This window comes from Mastomys coucha, unplaced genomic scaffold, assembly GCF_008632895.1.
Source record: "Mastomys coucha isolate ucsf_1 unplaced genomic scaffold, UCSF_Mcou_1 pScaffold11, whole genome shotgun sequence".
In the NCBI taxonomy this organism is placed as follows: domain Eukaryota; kingdom Metazoa; phylum Chordata; class Mammalia; order Rodentia; family Muridae; genus Mastomys; species Mastomys coucha.
The window spans coordinates 14,467,700-14,485,715 of NW_022196893.1; the positions used below are offsets into that span (position 1 = coordinate 14,467,700).

The window sequence follows — 18,016 nt, forward strand, 5'->3', positions numbered from 1 at the left end:
CTGGTCTACATAACAAGTTCTGGAACACAGTGAAACCTTGTTCCCCTAAAGTCCCCAATAAAAAAGAGGCTGTACTATGTTGAGTCCTGCGACGGGTCTCCTCCAGGCAGCCAATCAGGCCTAGAAAAGATACCTCTGGCCTGCTGCTTTCTTCAGGTATGGAGCTCATGTTGTGCTCAGCCCTGCCGAGGTCCCTGAGTTCTGCTATTGATTGATTGATCATTTTTGAGACAGGATCTCATGTAGCACAGACTGTCGTCAAACTCTTTATACAGCTGAGGATGACTTTGAATTCTCCTCCTGTCTCTACTTCCCAAGGGCTAGAGCTACAGGTATGCACCACCATACCTGGCTTATGCGGTGCTGGGGATGGACAGAACCCAGGCAAGGCGAGAACTCTAGTACCTGAACTACTTGGGTCCTGACCTCTGAGCCTGGGAAACTGTCAGTCCCGGGTCCACTTCCTCCCATCCACTCTCTACATGCACCCCTCCTTTCCTTCTTTGTATTCTTCTGCCAAAGAAGAATTGTATTCTAAGGCTTTTCAGGCTGATAGACAAAGTGAAGCTTTAAAAATTCTGAGCCATAGGCCCCTCCCCCACAGGAGAGTTTGACTTCAGGGTCCTATAGAGGGTTCATGCCAGTGCCTGGGGCTGTATTGATGGTATCATACCATGTTTAGAAAACTACAAACTGGGAGGTCATGACCCATCCCTCCAGCCTCCCCAAGCCCCTCTGCAGACCCCGTCGCCACCTACCCCAGGGTGCTGACACCTCTCCCTGACCAATGTCCAGCACCCGGGACAGACCCACCGCCACACACAAAGCAATGTTAGGAGACACGTGGGAATGTCTGACCCATTTGCCTCCGTCTACCTACGTGTGCAGTCCTTCTGGTTTTGGGCAAGGTCAAAGCCGGGCCTGCAGTCACAGGCTACCCCACCTTTGGGCGTCTCCCGGCAGATGTGGGCACAGCCATGGTCTTTGTTCATGCAGTTCATACCCTCTGAGAAGAGAGACAGACAAGACAGAGGTTGGAGACCAGCCAAAGCAGAAGAGAGAAAGGCCTCAGGCTGTGGAGAGATGACTTGCAGTACCCCAGTGCAATGGTGGGTGTGTTTGGTCAGCGACTGCAGGCAGCACTCACATGCATATTCAGCCACAGGTGCATTCTGCCACAGTGCCTGGGTCCTGAAAGGTACAGTCTAAATGACCTCTCCGAGCCCATAGGCACAGCTGCCTGGCGTCAGATTGCAGGGTTAGGTGTGTCACATCAGTTAGGACCATTTGGCCTCTCTCCTTAGCCATCAATGGCTCCATGATACCTTTGTAGCCACTAAGTAAGCTCTTTGTTTCCTCCCTGTCTACCTGGCACGGCTTGGAACTCCTTATGACGACCCCCAGTTGATGTTTATCTTCGTGGCGATTTGTGAGGAGTTTCTAGAATTTATGAGGTCAAGGGTCAAGTGAGGGGTTGCGGGTCACAAGCCCATCAAGAGGCCACAGGCAGATCAAAGGGCAGAGAGCTGCTGTGTACTGCACACCAGTCCCGGGACCTGATGTCACCTCCAGCTGAAAGAACTCGGCGAGTGAAGCTATCTGGGAGAGAGAGAAAACCCCTGAGGTGGTAACCTCTCTTCCTCAGGGACCACATGGATCCTTGTACAAGGGAAAGAGAGTGCAATTGTGACCCAGTACGCTGTACATGGGCGCTTAGTAACTCAGACATCTTTCAAAGAACAAGTCACTGGCAGTTATACTATAGGCCAAAAAAGTCTCGGGATGGAGGTGTGGTTCAGTAGTAGAGTGCTTTGGCTAGCACGGCAGCAGCCATGGATTCTTTCCCAGTACCATGATAAAGGTAAGAAGAAAAAAAAAGGCAGTCCAAAGTCAATTCACAGTTGGAAATGAACTACAGCTGTATTTTGTTCAAAACCTGACTTATCAAAGCTCTCTTCTTCTCCCTCCCTTTGATTTGCTCATCAGTTCAAGCCAAGCTGCTATACCAGTGCAGAGAGACTGTCCTACTGACCTACTGACCCAAGACAGACAGGCAAAGCACCAATGCACCAATGACCTACTGACCTACTGACCCATGACAGACAGGCAAAGCACCCAATGCACCAGTGACCTACTGACCTACTGACCCATGACAGACAGGCAAAGCACCCAATGCACCAAGGAAATGATACCACCCCTTTCCTCTCCTCAATTTCCAACAGCATCCAAGCCTGATGGTGGTGACAGAGGCGTGATGGCCCCTACTCAATAGCCACAGCCTATTTCTGTACAAACACTCACACCTCAACTGGTCACCATGAACCAGGGTTGCTCCTGAGACAATATGAACCAATCCTGGCATGCAGCTTCATTAGAAAGCCTATGTGGGCTCGAGGAGGTGTGCCCGTTAGTCTGGCTTCCCCAGAAGCCGTGTGCCTTCACGTCTCCGAGTCTTACCTGTTAACATGCACACCACCAATACCTTGAGGACTAGGTATAAATATTCACCAGAGCCACAGCCAGGAAGATGCCCAGTGCTTGGCTGGCATTGAACAGGCCAAGTAGCTCTGCGGACCCTGGCCTGCTCCTGCAGATCTGTGAGAGGCGGCAGCTCCCTGATGGGTGCTGGCAGGTAGAATCAGAGGTGGCTTCAGAAGGATAGACACTTCCTTGGCCATCCAAACACTTTTAGTTTCCTGGGATTCGCTGCCTGGCAAGATTCTGGCTACCAAGCGGCCTCCTTGACTCATGATGGGAACTGTCAGCGGGCAGCTTACAGCCTAGGTCACACTTACTCCTTACTAATGAGGATGCTCCTGTAGCTCTGTAGCGGTCCAGCTGTGACCCAACCATTGGTCCCTGGTCCCCATGTACACCCACCCTCCTGAGGTCCACAATCCCACACTGCCCACAGTCTCCCCTAGCTTCTCCTTCCTGGTTCTTTCCTCCTGTCTGCTATAAATGACTTCCCAAGGCTACTTCTGAGTCTACCATCATGACTTTCCAAGGCTACTTCGGAGTCTATCCATCATGACTTCCTAAGGCTACTTCGGAGTCTATCTATCACGTAAAGCCTCTGGACCCCCAGGTTATCCTCCAGGCCACAATGATTTTGCAGAACTGCCCCGAGCTAGCCCAGATCAATGCCCCAACTTATGTGGTTTATCTTTCCAGGCAGGGAAGAGCCCTTAGGGTCTGTTTAGCTCCGCTTGTTTGAGGTGAAGAAAGGGAGACTGAATTTCCATTTCTAGTCAAAGAATTGCAGCTTCTGAGAAGCCCCACATGTCACCAAGCAGCCATGGATTTGTCGCTGGGGAGCTGATGTATGTATCCCTGAACTCTGGACCACAGAGTGCTATGCTATAGAAACCGCCACGCCCTCACCTCTGAGGATCTGTCATCATCGAATTTTTCCTTTTGAGCTATAGTCATGAGCCAAGGGGTCACAACCTGGAGAGATCTGGGGCAGTGGTCCGACACCACCGTGGTTGCTGCAGCTGATGGTCAGCAGTGTGGCTGCAGGAAGGGACCAGGGAGCCGCAGAACTGGTCTTGAGGGTGCAGGCAGAAGATCCAAAAGTGTCCTCTTAGTCTGCTCCACAACTGGTGTGTGTGTGTGTGTGTGTGTGTATATGTGTGATTGTGTGTGTATGTGATTGTGTGTGTATGTGTGTGTATGTGTGTGTATGTGTGAGTGTATGTGTGTGTTTGTATGTGTGTGTGATATGTGTATGTGTGTGTGATTGTGTGTGTATGTGTGTATGTGTGAGTGTATGTGTGTGTTTGTATGTGTGTGTGATATGTGTATATGTATCTGTGCATGTGTGAGTGTGTGTGTGTTTGTATATGTGTGTGTATGTGTGTGATGTGTGTGTGAGAGTGTGTGTGTATGTATGAGTGTGTGTGTATATGTGTGTGATTGTGTGTGTATGTGTGTATGTGTGTGTATGTGTGTGTGATTGTGTGTGTATGTGTGTGTATGTGTGTGTTTGTATGTGTGTGTGATATGTGTATGTGTGTGTGTGAGTGTGTGTGTTTGTATATGTGTGTGTATGTGTATGTATGTGTGTGTGTTTGTATGTGTGTGTGATATGTGTATGTGTGTGTGTGAGTGTGTGTGTTTGTATATATGTGTGTATGTGTATGTGCGATGTGTGTGTGTGAGTGTGTGTGTATGTGTGTGTGAGTGTGTGTGTGTATGTATGAGTGTGTATGTGCGTGTGTATGTGAGTGTGTGTGTTTATATGTGTGCACGTGCATGAGATAGCAACCACGTGTGAAAGGCCTCTGTCCCTCACTGTAACACTGAGGCAAAGCCAAGGCTCCTAAGCTTAGTCTCTTATCTCAGGCTCCCATACCAAGCCGTATAGTTATAATCTTTGTTGTATTTAAAAGTTACAACTTAAAACTTACCACATGCAAACACAATGATTTTCACCAAAAACTATATTTTCTAAGTCAAGGAGAATGCGGGCTCAAGAGGCATGAGTTTGCACTAGGCACGCAATGCACCAGGCACCAGCCACTCCTCATGTAGTTCAGATTCTAGATTAGAAGCTGTTCCCCAGCCTCTGGCCTCTGCCTGGCTCTGACAACTTTGGCTGTAGATGGTTACCCCACCAACCTATGTACCTCTCAAGCATAGGCTCTAGCTACTCATTCTGAGCCCATGCATACTCAGCCCAGGGCCCAGGGCCCAGCTGGGGTGGCCTAGCATAGCTTCTGTGACTCAGGACTGTGGGCCTTCCTTCTCTGTCCTGCAGATCTCTACCTGGACCACGTCTGCTCTTAAGAGGGTTGCAGACCACAAGTTTTCCAACACACCTCCCTAGGTGTAGGGATGGGAGCCATATGTGCCAAGGTCAGAGAAAGCCTGCTTGTTTCCCGCTACAGAGGAGCTGGGAGGATCTCAGTCATTCCCGGAAGTCCTGGTTTTCACATGCCTGGTGCCCGCCAGCTCAGGCTGCCCGCCAGCTCGAAGCTAATCTGATCTGACCCATCCAAATCCAATTATGCTCTGCAAACTTGGGCTGAGTGTCTCCTTAGTGCTAGGCCAGGCGGGGTGTGATGGGGAGACAGGGCCCTTAGCTGCCACATCGACCGCCAAGTCCCAAAGGAACTAGCGCTTACTGAGGGCAACCTACGTCATGTCTGAGCCTCAGCTTCACCTGTGGGGCAGAACTAGAAGGTCGTGGGTCTTGCTTCCAAGGCGGGACGAGTGACTATAAAGCTATCCCTGGCCCTCAACCCAGGCAGGAGGAAGCCATGGCAAGTTGCGACCAGAGGGGTGAAGTGCACGTGTCAGGGAGACCTCTGCCTGCTTTAGAGAGCCGGGTTTCAAGCCAGGAACTAGAGAAAAGCTGTCCCAGAACCCTGAGAGGGACGAAGGAGCAGTTGGGAGGGTGGAGGCTTATTTAAGGACATCTCTTATAGCCTCTTCCTAGAGCAGTGGCTCTCAACCTGTGGGCCATGACCCTGTCAGGTATTTACATAACAGTAGCAAAATTATAGTTACAAAGTGGCAACAAAATAATTTTATAACTGGAGGTCAGTGCAAAATGAAAAGGTTGAGAACCGCTGTCCTAGAGTTCTCTGGAGGATGGGATGCATTTGCTCTTTACAAGTCTGAGAAGGGGGCATGCCCACTTTGCAAACCACCCGCGGACGTGGGTCAATGTGGTAGAAGTTGGTTTTGACCACATCCGGCCCAGTGCGTCTTTCCATTGTCTTCCCTGGATCCTCTGAGAGGCCCCATGGTGCCATCCCACCAAGGGCTCTTCCCATAGGGCAGCTGTCAGGCTAGGAGACGGTCCCATGTGTAGAGATGTGATGGGGCCCTGCCTGCCACACTAGTGTGCATGTCATATCCCCCCAACACAGGTCTGGCACCTTTGTCCTAGTTAGAGTTGGAATGTGTGTCTCCCAAGGGTCATTGCTATGGCAACTTCATCAATAACATTACTTTCTCAGTTCTTGTCCCTCAAACACAGAGAGGACAATGGCCTTGCCCCTCCCTTCCCCCAGTCCCCCTCCAACTTGGGAGGAAGGATTTGCTCTCCCCTTGCTTCCTCAACAGAAAGTAAAGGCACCTAGAGAGAGGCTGGGACCTAAGGGGTCGTCCAAAGCAGAACTACCCCAGCCTATCAGAGAGGAGGAAACCTAGCTTGTGGACTTGGAAAGAACCCCAGAAAAGCCAGGTGAAGGGAGTGCAGGACTGATCTGGGGAAGGGTGAGGATAATGAGGACCCCTGGGGTGCCTGCCTGGGGGTTATATTTTGTGCCAGCCTACAGATATGTCCTCTTGTCAACTCCCAGGCCAGCCTCAGAGGGATGTGAGCTGGGGTACTGCATGCCCTTCCGGGACAGGAGCATTCCCTAACAGGTTTAAGAGTATCTGTCCATGGAGTGTGGGTCGAAAGTCTACTGTCTGTCACATGACTCAAGCTTTCACAGAAAAAAGTGTGTGTTTGTGTGTGTGTGTGTGGGGGGGGGTTGTCCTTACCTTACCCTTTAGCCTGCTTTTGGACAAATATAGAGAGGGACCTTGGCAATTGCTGCCTAGACTCCCAGCTTCCCATGAGCCCAGAGAGTCACTGTTGGGAAGAACAGACTGTGTAGCTTCACCCACCCAGAGCTCCTCTTGCAGACCTCCTTAACTGAACATCTTGGAGGCTGAGCGCTAGGAAAACTACAGCTCCAGCCATGCAGACGCTGCAGCTCATGAAAGAGATAGAGCCGCTTGTCCCCGGTCCCCAGTGGCCACTCTAATGCTCGCTCACTACTCATTCCTGGTCCCCAGACGGCAGCATTTATGGTCCCTTAAGACACACACTACCCCGCCTTCCTCATCGCCCTCCCTCTATTTCATCTGGAACATACAGGGAGAAGAGATATTCCCCTCAGGACCTCTCAGGGTCTTGGGTCCCAACTGCGTGTGTCACACAGAGCAGAGGCTGGCTCATTATCTCTTCTGCCCGTGAAGCACTCTGCTCCCTGTAAAGGACTCCGTGCCTCTCCACCAGAGCCTCAAAAGGACAAGCCCTGGGTCCCTTGTGGGGGCTGATCTGTCCCCTCAGTGAGCACTGCCTGCCGTGACTCTGGATGGTTGGCTCCTGGCATGATGGATGAGATGGGGAAAGGCCTTGTTTCCTGAACAGTTCATCACCTCAGATGTGCCTTGACCTGTCTGCTCACCAGGACTCTGAGAAAGCTGCTTCCAGGAAGCAGGGCACTCTTCACATGTAGTGGGGAAGATAGATCCCAGGTGTTCGCAGACACATGTGGACAGATGTGCGCAGATACCAATGGTCATCTGTGGCAGAGGAAGGTGGTGTGAGTTCATCCCTCACTGGCGCCCTTCTGTAGTGTGTTCTTATACCCTGCTCAGCTTCCTACTTGTGAACCGGGAAGCCTTGAAACCCTTTCCTCTTAGGAGTGCTAAAAGGTGTGAAAAATGAAGCTTGGGGAGTGGGGGGCGGGGCGGGCAGCCTTCCAGACAGCTCCTCTGTGAGATGTAGGCCCACCCTTCCTTCCTCCTCACCTCTTGCAGTTTCTCAGATTGGTCACTAGGTGTCGCCACAACCAAGTTGAGGCCTCTCCAAGGACCAGGAGGCAGTTTTGGAGAAGGTCCGGGCCTGGAGATGCACTAAGATGGACTGGCCATCAGCCCAGTGGGCCACACTCTCAGCAAACAGCCACAAGGCACACCCAGTTAGACTGGATCTCGGACAGACAGTAGTACGGATCATATTTACACATAAAATAGTAAGCCTCCTGTGGTAAAATCATTGACCTTTATCCCTTCCTACCGGATCTCGAAAGGCAGTCACTTGAACAGATTGTCGCATGTCACCCTTAGTTGGCCTCAGACCTGAAGCAGGAGGAGCCCAGGCCACTATCTGTGATCTCCTTTGTCTTATAGGTCAGCTGTGGCCAACCAAACCCTGAGAGAACAGCGGGCACTCAAACCACCTGGAGAGCCTCTCTGTGCCCAAAGTTCAGGTCACAGGCTACTCCTCCTATTTAATCTAATCTAAAGGCAGTGCTTACTAAATACGGGTGGGCATGCAGAGGTGGGATGGGATAGGTGGAATGGGATGGGGCAGGGTTAATGGGTGGGAGAAGAGTCAAAGCCTGAGCTGCAGGCAGACGGGTGGTGGCTCCTGAAGAAGCCAGCTTACATGAGAAAGGTAGACGAGGCTGTTGTGTTTCTGACAGGTAAAGCAGGGGAGACACTGTTGGAGGGATCTGATGGGGGGCGGGGGAGGAGATCAGCTGATCTGATGGCCTGGGTGTAAAGTCCTGGCTGAACTAGAGATCTATGGGAAGCAAATGCTTGGTGTCCCTGAGTGGTCTCTCCAGGCTGTGCTCTGTTAAGCACAAGGAACAAGAAAGCACTTTATAAATCAAAGCCACACACAGCCCAGACATCTGAAAAGGTTCTCAAGGGAGCCATGGTCAGACTAGACAGGGAGCTCCAGACAGAGGGAGCAGTGTGAGGAGACGGGGACATGGAGTGGCAGGAGAGTGCGGGGGCTAGTCTGGGACAAGGACAGGTTGTGGAGATCCGAGTTAGGACCCTGTGGGGAGCTGGGGGAAGGTCAAGGGAGGCCTGGCACGGCCGCAGATTGGGTGCATGAAGGCTCAGGCAGAGCTGGCAGCCCTGACCCAGGTAGAGGGGAGCACACATGGCAATACCGGGATTCTCTGTGTCTCAGGGGGCCTAGGCTGGATATCCTTCTGTCCACCTGTTTGCTTAGGTGTATATATGGTCAAGCTGTCAGACCTGGGTTTTAGAACCAACCTCTGCTAATTTTCTATGGCCAGAACTCTCTGCACCAATGGGATAAGAGTACTTAACAGTCAGATTATACTCAGGAGCCTTCAAAATCCAGGCACAATGCCAGGCCCAGTCATGCTTAGCAGTGTCACTCATGGCTGTATATAATGCTGGTGACACAGTGCTGTGAGCCCAGAGATGGGCATTCCCAAGGGACGCAACCTGTGCACACAACCTCGTTCTCATTCTGCATGAACAATTCTGTCACATGCTTCGCTTTCACAGCAAGAAACCAAGGCTCAAGGACTCATGGATGAGAAGAGACCCAAGGCCAGGTGGCCTGTGTCTTGTTTTGGTACCCTCTGAACTGTGGCTCACCTTCTACCCTCCACCCTCCGTTCCTGAAGACCCCAAGGGTCTACAGCCTTTCAGAAAGGTTCCCTGCTGGCGTTGAGAAGTCATCCCCGTGGTGCCCTTGGCGCCAGCTTGAGGCCAGGCCAGGAGAAGTACGTGAAGCTGGCTTACCAGCCAAAGGAGTTGTTTATGGGGTGGGAGGCTCATAAAAAATAATGGGATGGATTTATTGTCTCCGCCTTGAGGGCCATTCCAGACCGCACAGGACCAGGCCAGGCCTCTTCCAGTAGCACCGTAAATCTCCACGCTAAGTGGCAGGGATGTCCGTCCTCCCGCCCACCTGGTCTGTAGCAGATGAGAAAGTTCAAGGAGCCTGCAATTCTACGTGGCCTGCCCCAGCTTCCGTAGCTAGTAAGAGAAGACCTTAAAGCAGAGCAGGGACGACCCTGGGCCCGCAGGAGCTACAGTGGGGCCCCTGGAGTGCAGGCCTGGCTCGCTTCCCAAGATGTGAAAAAATCGTATGTGAGAAACCGACAAGAGCCCGCTAGCCGTGTACCCGCACAAGATGCTACGGCGTTGGTTGGGAATTCCCATGTGGGACAGACAGGCTCTGTCTGGGGACTTGCTCATTGGAATCTAGAAGTGAGGAGGGGTTGGGTATGGTACCAGAAATCCAGCCTTCCCTATCTTTAAGTGCCCCCACATAGAATGGCATGGAAAGGGAAGCTATGTTCCCTCAGGGGGCACGGCAACACTACCTCAGGCACTTCAGAGGGTGGCTGTGGGTATCAGGGTAATCCCCAGTGGAAAGCCACTCGAAATCTTAAGGGACTGGAGGTATGGCTGATGCGGGGTTGGAGAGGGGCAGTATCCAGTCAGCCTTCAGGACAAGGTCAAGTGGATGCTAGAGAGGCTGAGTTGAAGACAAAGGAGGGAGAACAGAGGGCCAGCCTTGGGGAAGGGCCAGCAGGAGGGCCCTGGGTAGCGTTGCCTGTGGCAATTCCTAACCCAAACTCCTATATTCCAAACCCCTTAGGTGGCCTCTGCCAAACAGCCAGTAAGTAGCCAGGCCTGACTCCACTGTGGGCTTGGGCAGTGGGCTCAGTTCCCAGAAGCACGTGAGCTTGTCTTTTCTCACCTCTCTGACCACAGCCGAGTCAGGTAGGTATGCCAGGTAGGGCCTTGCTTCTGTGCCTCAGGAGTCTGATTATTGGTTGGAGGGAGATGTTTCACTCCTAATCCTGCATGCAGGAAGCATGTGAGTCCCTTTCAAATTCACGCTAAAACAGAACCCCTAGCACAACAGTATAAAGAGCGGGGCCTTTATGAGTGATCAGACTGGTGGTGGGGCTCAGGGGTGAGATAACCTTAAAAACAGGCACAGGCCCTTTGCCCTCAGCCTTTTGTTACATCTGGACACAGAAAGAGGTGCCATCTGTGTGGCATAGAAGTCCTCAGCAGATATGGACTAGTCCTTCAATTTCATAGCCTTAGAACAGAACAGAATAAAACTAATCCCGAGTAATTGCAAGAGCAGCAAGGGACCAGAACAACGCCCGTCTTCTTTGTTATGGAGAGATTGAGTGAGCAAATGAGTGGGTAACCCCTCCACTCAGACCCTTTCAGACCCCAGCAGAGGTTGAGCCTGAGTCAGCCACTCAGGAGAGGGAGGGGAGGGTGCTCTGTACAAGGCATTCTTGAAGAAGAACGTTACTCACGTGCCAAGTCAGATTCTGAGCAGGACTTGGCATTTTCAGCTTCTAAAACTGTGGGAAATTGGCCGTCACATAGAAGGCCCTGGGCCGTATCTGGAAAAAGGAATTAGACTGACTTTTCTCTCGGTCCCACTGACTCCCAATTTCTAGGCTGTAAAAGAACAAAGCTTTGCCTTGTTTAGAGGTACCCGCCACTGAAATATTCAGCACCTATGTGACTGAGTGACAGGACAGTCCGAAGGGTAAACCTGAGGCAGAGAGGATCTCTGCAGAGAACTGTCTCACACCTGCCTTAGAGATCCCCACACGCTCTCTTCAGCCATGCTCCTGTTACCTTCCACGTCAGTACCCTGACACTTCCCAGTCACTCACCCACTTGTCACCTCTTCCTCAGCCATTGTCACACTCCCTCAGCCATCTTTCTGTTACTTCTCCCTTAGCCTTTCCTTTACCAATTTCCCTTCAGCCACTAAATTATGATCTTCCTTTTAAATATTGTCACATTTCCCTTAGACATCTTCTTGTCACTTTCTCTTCTTGTGTTGTCACCTCCTCTCACTAGTCTCCTGTCACCTTCTCCTCAGCTATCCTGCCATGTCTCCACAATGTCTGTCACGTTCCTGTCAGCTACCTTCTTGTCTCCTCGCCCATCAGCCATTTTCTTGTCATGCTTCCCATTAGTCACCTTGTCACTTTCTCCTCAGCCATTCTGCCATCTCCTCCTCACACACCTTCTGTCACATTCTCAGCCATCTTCCTGTCACGTTTCCCTCAGCCATCTTCCTGTCACCTTCCCCCTCAGCCATCTTCCTGTCATTTTCCCCTCAGCCACCTTCCTATCATCTTCCCCTTTACCATCCCCTGCCATGTTCTTTCTGTCAACTTCCCATTAGCCATACTCCTGTCACCTTCCACTCAGATACCCTATTACACCCCCTCCCCAGTCACTTCCCTTTCACCTTCCCCTTGGCCACCTACTTCCTCTCAACTACCTTCCTGCCATCCTCCCTCAAGCCATCCTGTTCCACACTCATGTACCTATAGGATGGCTGGGAGTGTGGCCCAACTCCCTACTTGCCTCATCTCCATGTCCTACCTAAGATAGATAGGATTCTTGTGATCAAATGTGCCTCCGACATCCACTTCTCAAGTCTGAGTGAACAAAACTCCAAATTCCTGTCAAATACAATTTCCTGTCTTTCTTGCTTCTGACAGTTTGGAAAGTGGCTTTAGGCTCCTGGGGCCACCCTCTCCTATAGGCCATGAAACCGTCAGTAGGGACATTAAAGAACATGGGAATGGTGAGGGGACAGGCTGGACCATGGAGCTGCTGCTGCTGCTGCTGGACCCAACAGGGTGGAAAGGGGTGAACGGCTCTGGGGGAAGGGAGGCAGGGGACTCATGATCTAGGTGAGGCAGTCATGCAAAGTCTCAGGCCTAGGACGGGGTGAGAGCAAGCCCCTCTAGTGAGGCTGCATGGTGCACACAATAGGTAGACATCGGTATCCACTCTGCCAGGCTCTGGTCCCTTCAATCAGGTGGCACCGAAGGACAGTGGTATCTGAAGTCCTTCTTGACACTCTTCCAGAAAAATGACATCGAAACCTGTATAACATGCTGGGCAGCGCCGGGCAGCGGTGGCGCACGCCTTTAATCCCAGTACTTGGGAGGCAGAGACAGGCGGATTTCTGAGTTCGAGACCAGTCTGGTCTACAGAGTGAGTTCCAGGACAGGACAGCCAGGGCTACACAGAGAAACCTTGTCTCAAAAAACAAAAACAAAAACAAAACAAAACAAAACAAAAAAACCAAAACCCCAAAAAACAACAAAAAAAGAAACAAACAAACAAACAAAACATGCTGGCCAGGAGTTCTAAGCTTCTTCTTCCCCCTGGGTTGTTTTTCAGGCTGTTGGTCTACAGCCCCGCTAGCCCCTTATTACTTCTTTCCTGCTGCAAACTCCTGTTCTCCCCATCTTCCTAACCCCAGCAGCCCTGCAGAATTCTACCATGGCATGTGGCCCTCAGTCCATTCGTGGCAGCTTATTTCTTTCCTATTCAGCTGCCAGCTTTGAGAGGCATCTCCAGCCCTCGCTCCACAGGTCCTCATCCCCAGACTAACCTTGCTATTCTCAGTTTGACTAGCCTACTCTGTCTCTCAGATCAATTCCTTGGGGCATGTGCCAATCAACCAGCATATCACACCCAGGCCTGCACACATCTGGGTACCATGGTCCCAACATGAGTTGCTAGAATGTTGGGTAGAGAAGTCATTCCTCTCTTTAGATCCCCATTGCTTCTTTCCCAAAAGAGAAGTGGGAAGCCATGGGGTGGCTACGATTCCTTTAAACACTATGAGGTAGCCTAAGAGGTAGTCAGGACTTGAATGCAGATCCCCTGGGTTCTAGTCTTGTTACTACTAAAGAGCCAGGAACCCTGGACCTGGCATCTTCATGACTCTCTGTGCCATGGGAGTTGCTAGTGCTCATGTCATAAGGCTCAAGGACTCAGCACGGCAGTGCCATCTGAAGGCTAAGGTTCAGTGAGGCACCACTGCAGACCATAGCCTCAGTTTCCTTGGATGACCCAGTGGACACCCACTGTTCTACTACAATTACTGAGTGGCTCCTTTCATGCTCAGAAAAGCACTGGTTTGGGTAGTAAATGCTAGAGTTCTTCTGAGTCATCCTTCTGGCCCACCAGCGCTAGGCAGAGAGTACAGTTGTTCTTCAATGCAAATTCTTCTTTTATTACATGTGTGCAGGGGCATATACACATGTGCCACAACATATTTGTGGAGGTCAAAGGCCAACTTGCAGGCAATCTGTTATCTCCTTCTACCATGAGGGTCTCAGGAGTCTGTCTCAGGTCACAAGAGGGTGGGAACCTTTGGTGGTGGGAACCTTTGGTGGTGGGAATCTTTGGTGGTGGGAACCTTTACCTGCTGAGCCATATCTCATTGGCCTCAAATGCAAATTCTTGACCATGGTGTTGATATTAATCTGCACCTAATCAAAAGGTACAAAACCACATACACACTGTGCCAATGTTGACTTCCTGGCTTGGGATTGTAATCTAGTGACCTAAGATGCTGCTTTTAGGGAAAACTGGATGAAGGGCACATGGGGGCCTCTCTGTAAGACTTTGTTTCTTCTTCTTGTTTGTTTGTTTGTTTGCTTGTTTGTGTTTTTAGCTTTTGTGAATCTGGAATTATTTCAAAACAAAAAAGTCATTAATATTTTTATTATTTGGTCTTCAGTTATAGTGGGGGTGTTTACTCTTCCAAAGTTCCAGATAAAATAAACTCGTCCCCAAATGCTTCCCATCTGGCCTAATAAGTACAATAGCCAAGTGCATTTAACCCAAGGCCATTTTTCACACAAGTGGACCCTCTGAGACACAGCGGTATCTAGAAACTGGAGCATGGTAAATGGCAAATCTGGAGCTATGGCACCTTCTAAACAACCTGAGAGCCATTCAGCCTTTGACCTGGACTCCCGTATGGCTGAAATGGCTTCTGACCTTTAGAGCCAGACCTGCCACAGATCAGTGGCACGTGACAGCCAGCAGTAGCAACATCAAAAGACACACGTTCACTTGATGCCCAGAGACATTCAGCATTCAATATGGCTCTTGAAGGCCAAGTCTTGAGCCTTGTGGACACCTGGCCCCAAGTCCTAGTGAGGGCCATGGAAGGAGGACACCAGGGTTCTCTGCATTCATTTACACATGTGCATACGCAGAAGGCCCTCAGCCAGAAGTAGAATGTTTTTAGGTCAGCTCCATGCTCGTGGGTCTACAATAAAGCTTATCCCATGCCTGAGTCTGGTGTAGGTCCCAGAGAAAGCAAGGCACGGCTGGCCTGTCTGTGGTGTGGACCTTCCCTTTGGCTGGATAGGATCTCTAGGTCTACTCTCTGAATTTACCTGTCCACCCATGCCCAGCACAGAAAGCACTGCCTCCATATTCACACCAATGACCTGAGGATGCACCAGCAATGGCTGCCCACTCCACCCACCACTGCCAGGGCAACCTAGCCCTGTTCATACCCAACTTCCTCATCTTTCCTCTCCTCCTGCTCTGTCCCTTCCAAAGGCTCGAGTTTGTCCTGGAGCTGAGAGTTGTGGTGAACAGTGTCCCTTTCCTTAGCAACTCTCTCACTGCAAGGAGCTGTGCACCCTGTCACAAGCATGGAAAATAAGAGCTCCAAAGGGAGCCAGGTGTCCTAGGGTACAACTGAGTTGCCAGCCAGTTTGGAGGCTGAGGCTAGCCTATCACTGAAGCCTGTATGTTTGAGGCAAACCTGGAGAACAGCAGAGAGCCATCCCAAACTAAATAAAAGGGCGGGCCTGGGGCTAGACTTGTCTACCTGCAGCTCCTGAGACCCCCCTGTGAGTCTGTGTTACTTACTATATTTGTGGAAACAAGGTGATGTTTCCTCACACCGTGCTGCCTCCAGCCCCTGCCAAGGCTGGCCCACGGCAGATCACTAGCGATGCTCTAAGCACAGCCTTGAGGTACGGTTTCCTGCACCAGAAGCAGGCGTACCTCAGCGTCACAGCCCATTGGCCACTAGGGGTGGCCAGGATGATGATGCTCATGACTACACTAATGCACTCAACAATGGGTCAGTGGTTATGGTGGCTCCATTGGTCACCCCTGAGAAAAGCAAAACTTCAGAATCCCCAAGGCATTTGTCTTAGCTTAAAGTCATAGAGGACTTCACAGTAAATCTTGATTTAGACTTACAAAAAAAAAAAGAATCACAAGGCCCCAACCTAAGATCTGAAGGCTTACTGAATCAGTAGGTGGGAAGGCTTGTGAACAGGGAATTGAATCAGTAAGTGGGGAGATGACAGCGTCACCTTTCTTCACACAGTCTGAGGCCTTCGAGGCTCTGACACACCTAGCCAGATTGGTTAGACTGAAGGAACAAACTCTCCCCTGAGGAGAAGGGAAAGTCACCCAGGAGGCTGTATCTTCTTGGGGCATGAACATGACATACTTTAAGGCTAGAAAGGGCAGGGGTAGGAGAGGTAGAAAGTCCAAGGTGTTAGTTCAGGTATGTGGCCAGGTGTGTGGCCAGGTGTGTGACCAGGAGCGTGGCCAGGTGTGTGGCCAGGTGTGTGGTCAGGAGTGTGGCCAGGTGTGTGGCTAGGAGTGTGGCCAGGTATGTGACTAGGAGTGTGGCCAGGTGTGTGGTCAGGAGTGTGGCCAGGTGTGTGGTCAGGAGTGTGGCCAGGTGTGTGGCTAGGAGTGTGGTCAGGAGTGTGGCCAAGAGTGTGGCCATATGTGTGACCAGGAGTGTGGCCAGGTGTGTGGCCAGGTGTGTGGTCAGGAGTGTGGCCAGGTGTGTGGCTAGGAGTGTGGCCAGGTGTGTGGCCAGGTGTGTGGTCAGGAGTGTGGCCAGGTGTGTGGCTAGGAGTGTGGCCAGGTGTGTGTCTAGGAGTGTGGCTAGGTGTTAGTCCAGGTGTGTGGCCAGGATTGTGGCCAGGTGTGTGGTCAGGAGTGTGGCCAGGAGTGTGGCCAGGTGTGTGGCTAGGAGTGTGGCCAGCTGTGTGGCTGGCCTAGTGTAGCAGAGGCTGGGCTGAGTCTGGAGTGGCCCCTAGAGGAGGCATTGTTGGCACTTGGGCCAGAGGCTGAGAGAGAGGCATGGGGGCTGTCAGGGTATCAAAGCCAGTACCAGGAAGTATTAAGCAGAAGGACTAGCCAGATTCTAACAGTCCCAGTGTCCCCTCCCATCCAGCACAGCCTGAGCTGTTGCCCCACGTCAAGCCAAGCCATGCCAGAGATCCCTGGACTAGAAGGAATTAACTGTCTACGTTCGGTCTTCATGTCATCCCCAACCCCATCCCCTCCTGGGCAGCTTTTACACTTGGATGCTTCAAAGTACTTTCCCTGAGGGCTAATTGATACTTTTTTTTTTTTTTTTTTAATAGCCGAAGGACCTAAAGAGGCAGAAACGACAGCAGAGGCCCCAGGGGATCTGAAGCCAAGAACCTAACACTCTCAATCCAGCCTGGGCCTGATCCATGAGCCTCAGGCCAGGGTTTATGCTGGCGCCTGGGAAGCCAGGCTCCTCAGAAGGGCTGAGCTGTGTGGCCTTGTTTCTGGGCCAGGAGCCCAGACTGACCTTGGCCTACCCCTCTCAGAGATCTAATCAAAACCAGTCTGTACTTTGAGTGGGTGGGTAAGGGGGAGCTCAGAGATCCGAAGGGAAATTAGCCAGTCAGGTAACATGAGGAATCTAATTTGCCAAAGCCTCTGGATCCATCTGCCTCCTCAGGAGCCACAGAATCAGAGGTCATGTGGGGAGGCAAGGAGCTCCAACCTAGCACTTCAGGCAGGCTCTGATTTTGAGCTGCAAAGCTCACCACCATGGATGACCATCATGGGCACTCACGACAAACACAGACTGTACCTGCCTACGAGGTAGGCTACCTGCCTGCCCAGGACCTTGTGTCCTGTCTTCTTTCAGGCACTGTGCACAGTTAATTCACATCTCTTGTTCACCTTGTCCTCTCTGTGCCACCCTCTGGCTAAGATGCCTGGTTAGTGCCACTGTTTGCCCTGCAAGAGGGCCTCAAAAAATTCCCCATGAGGTTTTGGATTGGCTTCATGGCCCAGATTTTAGAAAATTCAGAGATTCCCCTTAAAATTCCCAGTAAGAAAAGGGACCTTTTTTTGCTCACATGCTAGCCAATGTAGCTGGGGGTTGAAGTGCTCCTCCTGTATTTTGGCCAAATCTGCATTCCTAGTTTTGTTAAAATCCAGGGGAGCTTTTCGGTGTAATGGACTGTGTGTCCAAGGCAATACCTAATACCAGCCAGTACACAAGTCTCTCACTTCTAGTCTCTAGAGTTCCCAAGTTCTCCTAGAAATCATCTACAGTCTCTCTCTCTCACACACACACACACACACACACACACACACATAATCACACACACATACCACATACACACACACACACCACATACACACACACCACATACACACATACACACACACAATCACACACACATACACACATGCACACACATACACACACAATCACACATACACATAAACACACACACACGCACATGTACACGCACATGCACACACACAATCACACACACATACACATACACACACACAATCTCTCTCTCTCTCTCTCTCTCTCTCTCTCTCT

The 18,016-nt window shown here is 51.1% G+C and overlaps 1 protein-coding gene across 3 annotated transcripts in view; it reads right to left on the reverse strand.

The window, feature by feature from the left end:
- Scube1 (signal peptide, CUB domain and EGF like domain containing 1) overlaps positions 1–18,016 on the reverse strand; it is a 127,162-nt gene that overhangs the window by 58,936 nt on the left and 50,210 nt on the right. For 2 of the 3 annotated variants that reach the window (XM_031351191.1, XM_031351183.1), the window contains exon 5: positions 881–1,006. The exons of the other annotated variant lie outside the window; for it this stretch is intronic. In XM_031351191.1, coding sequence (XP_031207051.1) covers positions 881–1,006 — 126 coding nt within the window. The remainder of the gene's footprint in view (positions 1–880; positions 1,007–18,016) is intronic. 3 annotated transcript variants of the gene reach the window in all.